The sequence below is a fragment of the Conger conger genome, chromosome 4 (assembly GCF_963514075.1).
Source record: "Conger conger chromosome 4, fConCon1.1, whole genome shotgun sequence".
Taxonomy (NCBI): domain Eukaryota; kingdom Metazoa; phylum Chordata; class Actinopteri; order Anguilliformes; family Congridae; genus Conger; species Conger conger.
In genome coordinates, this window is record NC_083763.1 from 60,775,435 (window position 1) to 60,789,315 (window position 13,881).

At 43.7% G+C, this 13,881-nt stretch overlaps 1 protein-coding gene across 4 annotated transcripts in view; it reads right to left on the minus strand.

The window, feature by feature from the left end:
- Window positions 1–280: 280 nt before the first annotated feature.
- relch (RAB11 binding and LisH domain, coiled-coil and HEAT repeat containing) overlaps window positions 281–13,881 on the minus strand; it is a 36,357-nt gene continuing 22,756 nt past the window's right edge. For 2 of the 4 annotated variants that reach the window (XM_061237496.1, XM_061237493.1), the window contains 16 exons: window positions 13,304–13,444; window positions 11,738–11,902; window positions 10,801–10,948; window positions 10,302–10,458; window positions 9,705–9,828; window positions 9,523–9,571; window positions 9,001–9,080; window positions 8,801–8,907; window positions 8,388–8,487; window positions 7,448–7,530; window positions 6,134–6,197; window positions 5,885–6,023; window positions 5,061–5,177; window positions 3,434–3,522; window positions 2,519–2,589; window positions 281–899 (listed from right to left, as the gene is read on the minus strand). In XM_061237496.1, the coding sequence (XP_061093480.1) occupies window positions 779–899; window positions 2,519–2,589; window positions 3,434–3,522; window positions 5,061–5,177; window positions 5,885–6,023; window positions 6,134–6,197; window positions 7,448–7,530; window positions 8,388–8,487; window positions 8,801–8,907; window positions 9,001–9,080; window positions 9,523–9,571; window positions 9,705–9,828; window positions 10,302–10,458; window positions 10,801–10,948; window positions 11,738–11,902; window positions 13,304–13,444 (1,755 nt within the window). In that variant the 3' untranslated portion in view covers window positions 281–778. Of the gene's footprint in view, window positions 900–2,518; window positions 2,590–3,433; window positions 3,523–5,060; window positions 5,178–5,884; window positions 6,024–6,133; window positions 6,198–6,627; window positions 6,711–7,447; window positions 7,531–8,387; window positions 8,488–8,800; window positions 8,908–9,000; window positions 9,081–9,522; window positions 9,572–9,704; window positions 9,829–10,301; window positions 10,459–10,800; window positions 10,949–11,737; window positions 11,903–13,303; window positions 13,445–13,881 lie in introns of those variants that run through there. The other 2 variants (XM_061237494.1, XR_009708463.1) reach the window with 2 other exon arrangements.

The following is a 13,881-nucleotide window of genomic DNA, read 5'->3' on the forward strand; positions in this document are numbered from 1 at the left end:
TAATGAAAATACACAATCCTATTGGTCAGTACAGATCCTGTAGGTGGTTCAGATGGCTTTTTTCAAGAGATACACAACTATTCCAGTTGAAAAGGAGGAAACCTATGAAACGAATTCATATTTTGATTATAAAATTTTAACTCCATTCAAAAAGAGAAAGAATAAAAAAGAATAATAATTTTTATCAAAGTACAAAAAGGACATGGAGAAATAGTCTTACACACACAAAGTATATACACCGACAACATAATTGGTATGAATAACAGTCAACAAGTCAAGATATGTTTAAGTACACAAGTGTTCTTCATTTTTATTATTTCATGACACCAATTCCAAATTTACACAATATGGGTACCATTCTAATAATTCAGTGTATTATACAGTTATTTACTTTTGGAATATCTCCAAAAAAATAAAGAAATCCAAATATTAACACCCACTTATAGAAAAAAAAATAAAAATGTAAGAAACACTGCAACATAGAGCAATAACAAGACAGGTAGAGAATATTAAAGTCCTTTCTAAACCAACAGTGCATTTACAAAAACAAAGCAAAGTTAAAAAATGTAAATAAGACAGGAAAAAAAACAAAAATAAACAAAATCAACACTACTAAAGTGAAGTGCAAATTTCTTTGGAGGTTGGAATAAAGTTATAAGAACCCATAAATAAGAATTAAGACATACAATAACAAAACAGACATATAAAACAAAGGCGGATGATTGACTTCAAGTAGGAGGTCCCAGACAGCGGAGGATCATGGGAAACACCCTGCAGCTTACTTCTTCCTCTGGAACACGTTGGCTAACATGGCGCCAGAAGTGGTCAGCTGGCCCATCTTGTTTAGAAACTTTGTTTTGGCGTCTTCACCCACAAGACTTGCAGCAATTGACACAGAGCTGGGGGAGGTGGGAAACAAAATTACTTTGTGTATGTGTGTGAGTGTGTGTCTGTGTGTGCCATTATACATTCCAACTTTCCACCCAGTTATTTCTAATAACAATTGAATTGCTGACATGTTAATTGAACAAAGCTCACACTTGCAGGGAGTATCACACACAAAGTTTACGCAGTGATACAGCCAATTATTTATTTTTTCCATTTTGAAAACTACGGTCTCTTAATAATAATACTGAACATCCAATGTCTCCTAGAGACGTTTGTCCATCTGCATTAATACAAACATTGTAGCCTTGATTGTTTTTGAGATCTTGCTCTAAAATAAATCAAGTTGATTAAGCTGGTCACATGCATTTGCGGTTTCACTAACATTTACATACACCAAAATATACACAACTGGATTCAATCAATAGTAAATGTAAAAATGATTTGTATGTCAATACAAAATCATTTCAAATGAGACAGTCATTACATAACTACATTCAACTACTGGGGAAATATTGAAAGCAAAGGAACCCTTAATGATTATCAGGATATAATGTGTGATGGTAATCATGCACCAGCACGATCACCTTTGTGCCTTTGAGCAAGACCTCAAAAACATCCAAGACGGCAAAGAAAACATTGCTGGGCTGCACACAAACTTGAAACAAGAGCCCCAGAGTTTATGATTTAACAAGGAAGCTGTTATGACCAGCATACACATGTTCACAAGATGGGGAAATGTCTCTTCCACACCCACAGCATGTCTACACTTCCACGGTCTGTGGTGGTGGATGGGGGCTTTGTGGCTGTGACATACCCATGCTCTAAAGAGAGGAGCACAGCACTAAAGCCCTTAGACCCCCTCATTATGTACAGCTGTTTGGGCTTGGATGTTTGTACACGAAATAAGATCGAGATAAGGCCGATCCTTATTGGTTCATACAAGCCGTGCTACGAGAGGCATTAGGACTGGCTGTCTGGAGAACGGAGGTTAAGAGCAGGGAGGTATGTAAATGTAGAGAAATGAAGCACACAGAGCCCTTATGCCTGACAGTACTTCCCCTGTGGTTTGTATATGGCTCAGCCTTTCTGAGACGTGCCTGTTGCAAGTTCATCCACGCTGTGAATGGGAACCGCCGAAGGGCCTGTTTCAACCACACTCGACTAAAAGGTCACTGGAGAGGCAATAAGACCGTTAACCCCATGGGGCATTGGAACAGGGAGTGAGCGAGGGAGAGTCAGGGAGGGAGTGAATAAGGGAATGAGCGAGGAGATGAATGAATGCAGCAATATGTATGAATGAGCGTATGAATGCATATGTGTACGAGTGAGGTAGTGAGCGAGACACCGTGTGGGGAATGAGAGAGCCAGAGCGAGGGAATGAGAAAAGTTAAAAAGGGCAGGACTGAAAGAGGGAGTGAGGGGACACAGTAAATGAGAAGTCGAGTGGAGTACAGCGAGGGAGTGCAGGAGGTGATGGCGGGTTAGAGCACAGGGGTGAGTGAAAAATAAATAATGAATGAAAAATAAGGATGGGTGAATTCTAAAATAAATAAATATGAGTGAATAAGTAACGTGATGAGTTTATTCCCGTATCGAGCATGTTGTGGGGTGTTGGATAGTTGGTTCTCACCCTTGTGGCTCCTGGATGTTCTTGTTTTCCAGCTTCTGCTCACATTCTTTAATCATGGAGCTCAAAATAACCTGTGGGAGAAAAACACGAGACCGGGATCAGGCTCCTACTCACAGTGTCTCCTGGAATAAGTGCTGCACGGTAGCTGCTAATCAGCTGGTTATTAGCTGGCATCTAAAAAGGTCACCTGACTGTTCCAGGAGAAGAAAATAAACATTCATTTCAGAAGAATCAGCCAGTTTATGATTTAAAACACATACAGAAAGGCAAACACAGTGGATAAATTCAAACATACGTTTATGGAAAGTCTTCAGTTTAGTAAACTGAAATTTGGTCTTCGGTCAGCATTTATCGATTAAAAAAAGACTTTAGAAAAGATCCTTTTAAAAACAAATTTCACTCAGCGGAGAGACATTTATTTTTCGTCAGTACAGTATTGTTATAGGCCACCTGTTTGTCTCCCCTTGTTTTCTTGCATGATACTTCAGCCCTCCACAAGTTTGAGGTCATGATAACCATAAATAATTATCCCATTTGCACCACCTCAGTAATCTGAGTAGATAAAATTGCCACTAATTGAGCACAGATGATTACATGCAGTCATCCCATAGTACATTTGGTTTATTACTACCTTGGACATGCTGCAGTATTTTTTAGTTTTTAATCCATATTTGACTAAATAACTAAAAACAGTATGTTAATAAAATGACCACTGGAACCATTGACTAAAACAGTATGTAAAGAAAAGCGCACTTCTGGTGCGCTCACACATGGGCTGATTTGAAGTCCTGACTCATAATTGTTTTTTTAAATTAGAAACGCTAAAGTATATTTCCCGTCAGGTCACGTGGTGGAGATGAACAGGTAACCCTAATACCAGGGACAGGAGCAGACTGCTCGTGCAACTGATCCTACCTCGTGCTCAGGCGAAAGATGCTCCATGTCTGTTCTTAAACACTTCAAACCCGGAAGGAAGTGATTCACCATCAGCTCCTCAGAAATAACTGAATGACCAGGGTTAAGGGTGGACTGACCCAGTTTGTAAGCAGGGGATTCTCAATATGAGCATGACATATGTGGGAGTATGTGGTGTCATCGCAAAAATAAGAAGAATGGCATTTACAAAATGTAGTAACACAAAGTGATTAATACGAACATTTCTGTTATGATGGGCTAAGTATATGTAATATAACTATTCTGGATGAATTACTAAAACTGAGTTGGCCGTGGCTATTTTAGCAACTGCACGATTTAAAAATCAAAACAGTTTGTTACAACTGAACCAAACAGCATTGTCTATTTATGTTGATCCACTAAACAGACACAAGATAATTACTGGCTTCTGCAGACAAGCACCTTTTTCCAGCCTTTGGCATAGTATTTGATGTTTAATTGTTAGCTGAGTACTTAGGGCAAACGTTTTTCCCCACAACTACATGTGGTAGTTACACTTGACCACAACCCTTTTTATAATGAATTTTGCTGATATCACTTCCGCACGTCCTCCGCACACGGCGCCCACCCGCGCCCACGGCTGACATAGCCCGCGGCCCCCCAGAAGAGGACCCATAACCTCAGCAAGTGCAGGGCACACCCAGCCGGGCCAAACGCCGCCTGCAGTGGAGCTGCTCCAGACAGCTCACGGCTGTGCTACGCTGTGGACGTCCACGTAGGCTGTGTGCTGGGAATTGCGACCAGAGGGGATGACTTTTTTCCTGCTGGCGGAAAAGCTCTCCGTCATTACCGAGGGAACATCGCGCAGCGGTTGGCTTTGGAGCTTACCCTCCACCCTGCAATTTCAGCGCACATAAGCATCCCAAAGTTTATTTTCTTTTTCTAGCCTGGGAATATTCAAACAGCTTAAAATGAAGCATGCGCCAAAAACTGCTAATTCATTAAAAAAAAAAGTTTATCTTTACCTTCCAATCCAGTTAAGACACTTGGATTTGAAGGCACACACAGCTCTTATGCAAATGAGGGTTTGCAGTTCTGGGAAACTGTGTTCATGCTGAGCTCTGGAGCAGAGCAGGGTCACTGGCAGCAAAGTGCCATGGTGGTTACGGAAAGCATGCTTCAAGCAGTTTGTTTCAGGCTTGAGAGCTCACCATTTTAAATCTCATTAAACACAGGCCATATGCGCCCTAAGGCAATGCATTCAATATGACTGGTTTCAATAAATATGTATTAATATAGCCGTTGCCTTAGATAAGCATGTCTGCGAACCATTAAATCATTGACACAGAATGGCTTATTAATTGGCTGCCAAGTGAACTTTCAATGACAGAGCTGAATAGTGAGAAAGACAGTATAACATGTCAGTACACATGGTGCAGTTGGTTAAACCCAGCAAAGGGAACCCATTTTCACTTCACATTTGGTAAACTGTTTTGGCAGACATTTAAGAGCTTTGGCACGTCAATAGCTGAAATTGTCTGGTGATAACATCCTGTCAATTAAGAAAAGGCGTATCTAATAGGCTATACCCTCTCACATTACGCTGCATGTGTGACTCAGCCACCGGCCCCCGGGGTATGAAGGATACAACAGCAGGACAGGGCGCTGTAGGCCTCAAAGAGCTGGGTGGCGATGTCAAGCCTTTTGGTGTCCGCCATTTGCATATTGTTTCCCAGGGCCAGTTTGTGCAAATGAGGAAGGACGACTGAAAAACAACACCACCGGTTCAGTTAAATGTCAAAGCCGGAGGAGTTTGTCATGCATGGCTTCAGAAACACAAGCGCTCGGGTCAGGATGTTTCGCTGATACAAGATGTTCCTCAAGAACAATCAACACGTTGTAATGGGAGCAGCTTTACTGTGTTCTGCATTCTGTAGCTTTCACTACTCTGTTTATCACCCAAAACACGGTCACTCCCACTCCAATACCATTACAAACATTACCCCCATTACCAGGGTACTATGTTTCATACTGACAGCGATATTACATTATTACATTATTGGCATTATTGGCAGACGCTCTTATCCAGAGCGACGTACAGTTGATTAGACTAAGCAGGAGACAATCCTCCGCTGGAGCAATGCAGGGTTAAGGACCTTGCTCAAGGGCCCAACGGCTGTGCGGATCTTATTGTGGTTACACCGGGATTAGAACCACAGACCTTGCGTATCCCAGTCCTGTACCTTAACCACTATGCTACAGGCCGCCCCCCGATATCAGAATGCAGAACAAACTGCCCAAATTCAGCATATTTAATCATTAAACTGGGAATAACAATCGCAGTCTCTTACCAATCATACAACTGCAATAATATTGCAATAGACAGTATCACACACTACTTACATCAGCTGACATCACGAGCCTAACTTATGTGTGCCTGCTTGCGGTAGAGTACACAACGTAGATACTTACACTCGTCCCTGAACCTGGGCTCAGCATTGGGCCCCACCCTTCCGAACGTCTTGATAATCTCCATGTGCAAGGAGTGCTGGTCTTGATACTGGGGGTCTTCCAGGAAGGAGGCCAGCTGCATTTTCACCCTCTCCAGCAGCTGAAACAGCACGTTCGCCAGCACTCGCATTACAAATGAACCTTCGGTTCTTTCCAAATATCGCCTGTTTAACATAGCCAATTTAAATCAAACTACAGTGAAACTCATACCTCTTTTTGCGTAACGGTCTCCATAATTGTTCCGAATGCTGGTATCGTTGATATCCTTACTGAACTGTAAGGAGAATGTTATATTTTTTTCAACATCATCAGTAACTTTAATGTTTCAAGATAATATGACTTAAAATCATGACAAATTCTGATTTGGTATGTATTAAGTAGTAAGGAAGGATGATTTATGTTAGTCCAAGGATGGGCAATATCAGTCATTAGGGTGAGAGTCACGTAGGTTTACAGGTTACCCTGTTTAAATGAGTAACTGCTCTACGTCTACTGGTGGGACAGAAACCAAATAACGAACAACTCTGGCAGGAGAAAACCTGCGCATCTTTCAGCCCTCCAGCTGTAGAATTGCCCATCCCTGCGTCAGACACTCATTCTGATGGCAGTTAAAAAGATAAAATGATAATAATAATAAAAAATACAACCAACAGAATGCTGAAGACAGAGGTTGGTGTTAAAATCTCACATCTGCATTAACTCACAATTCGGGACCACTGCACAAGGTTATAAGGGCCGGGGCTACTCGCTTGTCAATTAAGGCTTCGCTCATGCCTCGAAGAATCAGCTGCAACCGGTCAAATGCAAAAGAGAGACGGGTGGGTAAACAACCACGGGCGAGGACCTGGGGGTGGGGGGTGGGGGAGCGGGGGGGAGGGGGGGGGGGGCTCTACAGGGCGGGGTCGCAGCCGAGCATGCTGGGTGCGGGACTCAACGCCTGGTCATGCAGCGGCTCAAGCCAGCGTGTTAGTAAAGACCCTAACTATGAGAAATGTTAGTATGGATGTGTCTCACACATAAGCACAGTCATTCTCACCTTGGCTTCACGAGAATAACCCAGCAGGTAACCCAGGCGTAACCGGTCAGAGATTCAAATGACTAGGACATTATGCTGAGATTCCAAGCATTTTCCTCTGTGCTGAATACGAGTGCATGTTTTCAGCGTTTCTGTGCAGACATTATTGACATCATTTTCTATAATGAGCAGGCGCTGCATGCTCGATGATTTTAAATTTAGAGTACTAGGTTACACCGTTGTTTGTGCAGTACTAGATTACAGATTTCACATGCACATAAATTAGTACAGCAAATTGTTAGTTCGCTCAAAATCCTTTGCAAAGATGCGATTACCATCTTTGCCCACCCAGTCAATATCCAGCCTAGGGAAGCACCTAATGTACATAAAATGAACTGATTTGAAGAAGAGCCTAAGCTGGTTTCTCTTTGCTGAGGGAGGAGATTTGGTTCTGGGGAAGCCGGGGTTGAACGAGGAGTGCGGGATGAATGCGGCAGGAGTAGACTTACATTTCAGGATCACTGGAGAGAGTGATAAGTGCTGGAACAACTCTCTGAGCTACCAGAGTTTCATTCACCCCCTTCACCAACAGCTGATTGGTCAGAGCAGGGTGATGTCACACGGGATGCATGGAAAGAGCAAGCACAGTGTCATGGCACACCGCAGAGAGAGAAGGACAAAATAAACAACCATGAAAAAAAAAAATAGAAAAACAAAACACAAAGCCGACACATAACCGACACAAGCAAAAGAGGAGCGAACGAAAAAACTGAGGCCAGGCAAATATAATTCTACACTATTGCTCAACATGGAGGGGGTGGGGGAATCTGGATGAGTTCTGAAACACTCCTCCTCACCTTATACAAAGTGTGTTTTTGAAGGGGCGAGGTGGGGGTGGAGGGTGGGAAGGAGGGAAGGGATGGGGGTGCTTTTATCAGTTGAATGAACAGCAAGCAGGTGGCTGCAGTGCAAAGTCAAATGGGTGTGCTCCTATTTACTTAACATCTTACAGTTTTCAAACAGTCACTGCTACATCCACACTGGCAAAACAAAGGTTTAAAAAAGCTTGTATTGAACTATTCCCTGAAGTCCCATCTGGAAACCATTTTCTTAAATGATTAAGAAAATAGTCAACAGGGATTACAGAATAATCCAGTCCAAGCCAGGGTTCAAGCTTTTCTCCATAAATTTTACAATGCATTTATTTACTGTGAACAATAATGCGATCAATAACATAAAAAAATGATTACAGCCATTACAAACTTGAACACAAGTCTGGAAAAGCATTATTATTCTCATTATAATGCACTCCGCCTAATAAATATACCAAAGTCGTAGTTATTTTTTGTAGCACAATTAAATCTCTGGAATAACAACTCAATGGAAATTGTCCATGTGGCATGTGTTAAACATTTGACATGAATTGCACATTTTGGTGGAGTAGCTTACCTCAAACATTCGAGCTGAGGTACATCGGACAAGAGCAGAAGTATGGACAACGCCGTACCACAGCACTGTTAAAAGCAGCTCGTGATATGCTGGATTTGCACTAAAAAGGAGAGATGCACTTTTTATTATGTGTATGCCAGTATCTATCTTCAGGTTCATTCTGATTATTTTAAAAGCCTCTCATCAGAGGGCTACCAAAGAATATTGTCAGATTTAGAGTGGGGCTTCAACATAGGAGGTACACCACAGACATGCTAGTTGCACCACATGTTGACAAGTATTTGTTCATTAAAACAATACATCCTATAAATGATACATTGTTAAACCTTTAAAAAAAAGACTTCCTCTATTGGAGTTGATAGTTTCTCATCACAACAGTCTCTGGGTGAACGGAACCATCTGGGGGTCTTTACCCAAGTTCCACAAAGGATGCTTTCAGACTGTCCAAGGGAGCATGTGACAGAGACAAGGTGGTCATGACATCTTCCAGGAACCCAACTAGAAGCTTGCGGTCCTCATCCTGCAGAAACAAAGATACACAAATACGAAAGCTAAGATAAAGCTGCTTTTGCTAAAGTTAAACGTTTGTGTGCCTATCTGAAAAGATTCTTACCTGGTTGTAACAGGTGAGAACCCCTGTGGCATAGATTGGTACAGTGGCCTTAGTCAGAATGCCATTCCCTGCTGTAGTGTCTAAAATCACAACAATGCACAAAGTAAGATACATTAGCGGCTGCACAGTTACTGGTCTACCAGGCCATTTGTGTAAATAAAATTTAAAAAAGAATAAAAATTTTTTAAAAAGAATATCAAAAACCCTGGAATGCAATATGCTGTTAATGGAGGTTGTATTCAAACAAAATAACTTTCTGAAATTGAGTTCTTGGCATTTATGTATTTATTTATTTAAATTTAACCAAAATGGTCTGCCCGATTGTATGTGTTGGCCCAACCCATCACTGCAGGGAACATCCTGCCAAATGAACCCATTCTTCCTGTCAGGATTAGATTCTGGACTATGGAATGAGGCATCATTGGCTAATGCTTTTAGCCAATGTTTAAATACCCCGTAATTACCACCAAATAGCAGATTGCTTCACATCCTCACACAAGCGTCATTCAATCTAAAACTTACCAACATTCTCCTCTGAAAGCCTGAGAATTTCTTGAAATTGTGGCTTTACCTGAAAATACACACAAGAGGCATCAATGAAATGTGGCTTCATTACTCTTTGAAGCAAAGTGCTTGCCTTGGTTTTACGGTGTACACAAAATTATTAATGAGCTAAAGAATGAACTAATCTTTCAACCTCCCACCTTGGTGTTTGTGAAAATCTTCCCGAACGTTCGACATAACCTCCAGAAGAAGCGGGAGAACTCATGGACGCAGGTTGATGAGGTCACGTTTATCCGGCCCACGATTTCTATGAGCTGGGGTAGCCTGAAGAGAGAATGTGGTATTGGGAATGAATGCAGAAATGGTGACGAGATTATGGATACAGTGTATTCTGTGCATGCATTTACATACGAATATACATGTACGGTATGTGCAAGTGTGCCTGTGTGCATGGGGCGTGTATGTGTGTGTATGTGTGTATATGTGTGTATATGTGTGTATATGTGTGTGTGTGTATGTGTGTATATGAGTGTGTATGTGCGTGTGTATCTGTGTGCGTATGTGTGTGTGTGCATGTGCATGTGAATGAGGGGATGGGGGGGGTTTGAACATTGTACTTTTGGTTTGTACATCTGTGTATGTGTGTGTGGGGGCTTTGAATGCGTGCGCACATTTGCATGTGCACGTGTGTGTGTGCATAAATATGTGTGCGTGTCTGAACCGACACAGATTATGCGAGTGAATGTGGGAGCGTCCCTGCCTATGGAGGCCGCAGTGGCCAGTGTGGATACACTCACAGCTGGTTGACCACCCAGAGCAGGCTGTCCCAGCCGGTGGTCCCCTCGTGCTCCAGCTGGTGGTCATACAGCAGCAGCAGCCCCACCAGCTGTTCCCGGCTCCCGATGACGGTGGCCATGTCCTGCAGGGGGGACGCTGGCCGGGGGAACCTGGTCACTGGAGCATCACCAAGACAGCAGGGGTCACGCTGGGGTTTAACAGCCCACAGAGCCCCAGCAAATGAGGGGGCCCAGTAAAGACCAGGCGCTCCTCCAGAAATACCATCTAAAGTGGTAGATACTATCCCAGCAGTTACCACAGCACAAAAAAGAATCACTTTCAAATCCACCCATAAACCAACAGACAAAATTACAGGCCTCCCAGGTACAGCAGCCAACTGTAAACGTGGAAGCAAACGGCATTCTGCTGAAACAATGGTATGACTTTGGGGTTTTTTATCAGAAATATCACATCTCTGTGTTGATTGGCCACAGGGAGCCGGTTGTGGCGAGCTCTCACCCTCGATGGGCGGCGCTTCGCCCTGAAACCTGGCCCGGCCCGTGAAGGGGGCGTTCTGCAGCACCACGGCGAACAGGGGGGGTATGAGGGACTGCAGAGCAGACAGGAACATGTGGAGCTTGTGTTCATCCAGCCCGCGCTCGCCGTCCTGCACATCAGAGCACACAAGGTTACAGTGTGTGTGCAGACGCAGGTCACAGGGCGCACGCGCACACACACACACACGCGCGCACGCACACCCAATGTGGTATACTCCTACACAATCATATACACAAGGTTAAAACCACACACTCATATTCTTGAGAGTAATGCTACTTTGGAGACGAGCACACATTGTGAAGCACACACACACACACACACACACACGCACATACACATAAGTGGATGACAAGAACATCGAAATGGAGCTTGACGATGGCGAAGGCAGGGCGGTGTAGAGAACGGAGGTTGATGAACAGTGAGAGCAGGGTGGTGTAGAGAATGGAGGTTGTGAACAGTGACAGCAGGGTGGTGTAGCGTATGGAGGTTGTGAACAGTGAGAGCAGGGCGGTGTAGAGAATGGAGGTTGTGAACAGTGATAGCAGGGAGGTGTAGAGAATGGAGGTTGTGAACAGTGACAGCAGGGGGGTGTAGAGAATGGAGGTTGATGAACAGTGAGAGCAGGGTGGTGTAGAGAATGGAGGTTGTGAACAGTGATAGCAGGGAGGTGTAGAGAATGGAGGTTGATGAACAGTGATAGCAGGGTGGAGTACAGAATGGAGGTTGTGAACAGTGAGAGCAGGGTGGTGTAGAGAATGGAGGTTGTGAACAGTGATAGCAGGGAGGTGTAGAGAATGGAGGTTGATGAACAGTGATAGCAGGGTGGAGTAGAGAATGGAGGTTGTGAACAGTCAGAGCAGGGTGGTGAAGCACTGAAGAGGCCTGTGAGTGGGCCCACCTTGAGCAGCTTCTCGATGCGTGACAGCAGGTTGGGGATGAGCTGGGACTGCAGGTTGCCCAGCTCCGTGCTCCAGGCGGCGAAGGCCGGGATGAAGACCTGGTGGATGGCACAGATCACTCGCTCCGAGGGGTCCCCTAAAGAGAGCAGCATCAGCTCGAAACCCTGAAAAGACAGACAGACAGACACAAAAATGTGCTTGTATGAGCAGGTAACAGAGACACTAGAGAGAATGAATGGCCCAAGGGAGGCACTATCCCTATTTGGAAGTAATCCTAAACAAAGCAGACTCGTTACCTACTCTTCCAATAAAAATTGAACTGTGACAGAAATTCTCACACCACAAGCCACACTGACCAGATATCCCCGACACAGGCTAGCACTGGCCTAGTTTGTGCGCTTTTTAAAACAGAACTCCTAGCTACTCCCAGCTATACACAAAAATTTTTTCCAAGGATCACATGTGTCCTAAGTCGAAAAATTTCAGAGCACACTAATGCATCCAAATGAGTAGATGTGCTCTGAAATTATTTTTACAGTTAGCATACACCAATTTTTAGGGGAAATTGTTTTTAAAATGGGAGCCCAGTAGAGCCCTGAGATGGTAACATTTGATTACACGGATACCGCAGACAAACAGTTGTGTGCAATCAGCTTCAGAGAGTGATGGCTGATGTGTGCTTTGGAGCTTTATTTCTTTTCTGTTTTTGTTTTTTTTTTTACTTCTGAACCCTACAGTACAACAGATTCAGAGTGGCTACAGAGAAGCAGAACAGTGGAGCCAGTGGTGGTTACTGTGGCGACAGACAGTTTATTCCAATCTGCCATGGATTACAAGCAGAAGAATCACCAGCATTCCCAAAACCACTCAAATCTGTTCCACTCATTGGACTCCTCAATGCACCTCTTGAAAGCCACAGAAACTACTTTTCAAGATGAAAAGTAGAAAATGCTTTTCAGTCTTCTAGAAGTGGGTCTATAAATTGTTTAATCTACAGACATACAATACTACAATGATGGTGTAACAATAAACGGAGACTGCCAAAAACACTTGTGTAGACATTTTCCCGGTAGCAAGGTCAATAAACCTTCACTAAGCAAACATTTTCGTTTGAGTAAGGTCTTCTTTGACCTCACACTGCAGTCCTGGAGGGCCACAGCATCTGTAGATTTCTGTGGTTTCTTTTCAGTCAGCAGACAATTCAGGACTTGGCAACAAGATATAAGGACTCCTTAGCCAATCTGCGACTTAGCGTGAAAGTGCAGGAACACACAAGAAACCAACAGATACTGTGGCCCACCAGGAATTGAGATAGAGATCTTTGCAAAAGAGAAAGTGAATTCTGAGACTGCCCAGACCTTTTTTTCCAAATTGAAGGCCTATGATTGACTGCTATGGAGCTCATTTGAAAGCCAGGTCATACTTTGACAGTTCTGTAGGGCACACATCACTGAACAACTACAAACCCTACATGCGCTGTACATGTGCATGTCATTGCACAAGCAGCTTTTGGGGGCAGAACTCTTCTCAGACAATGGGCCCCACGGCGCAGAGCGGACACCCACCTGTGTGTACTTATCTGGGTCATCGATGTAGCCCATGATGATGCCCAGGCTCTTGACCACAGCCTCCCGCACCATGTCGGCTTTGTCCTCTGCTAACATCTGCTGTAGCATGGAGAGCACCAGTGAACTGCGGATCTCCTTCTGCAATGGCACAAAAGGAAGGAACAGTACTGAGTGTCCTATTGTTAGGACATGACCCAAATGTCCAAGCTAATTGGAAATTCTGTTGTTTTTGTTGGCCTGACCCTTCGTGCTTTGAAATTGACCTCAAATCAGTATAAGAGCGGCAGTGTGCCAGAGGCATTCCACACCTGGATTCATAACCAGATGGCTGGAGGTTCAAATACAAGGTACTGCACGAATGTGATATTTAAGACACCCGTACTCAACATACAACGGCTGAAATGGATGCTGTGTATATGAGCATTAAAAAGAAATAATGCATGTGTAACTCTTTACTCAGTTATGAAATAAAGTCACTTTCAGAAAGTGTGCATAAATCCCTGTACTAAACAGAAGCCAGAAGCAGGTTCTGCTTGCTTGACTCCCATGATCCCATTGGCTGCGGTGTGGTCAGA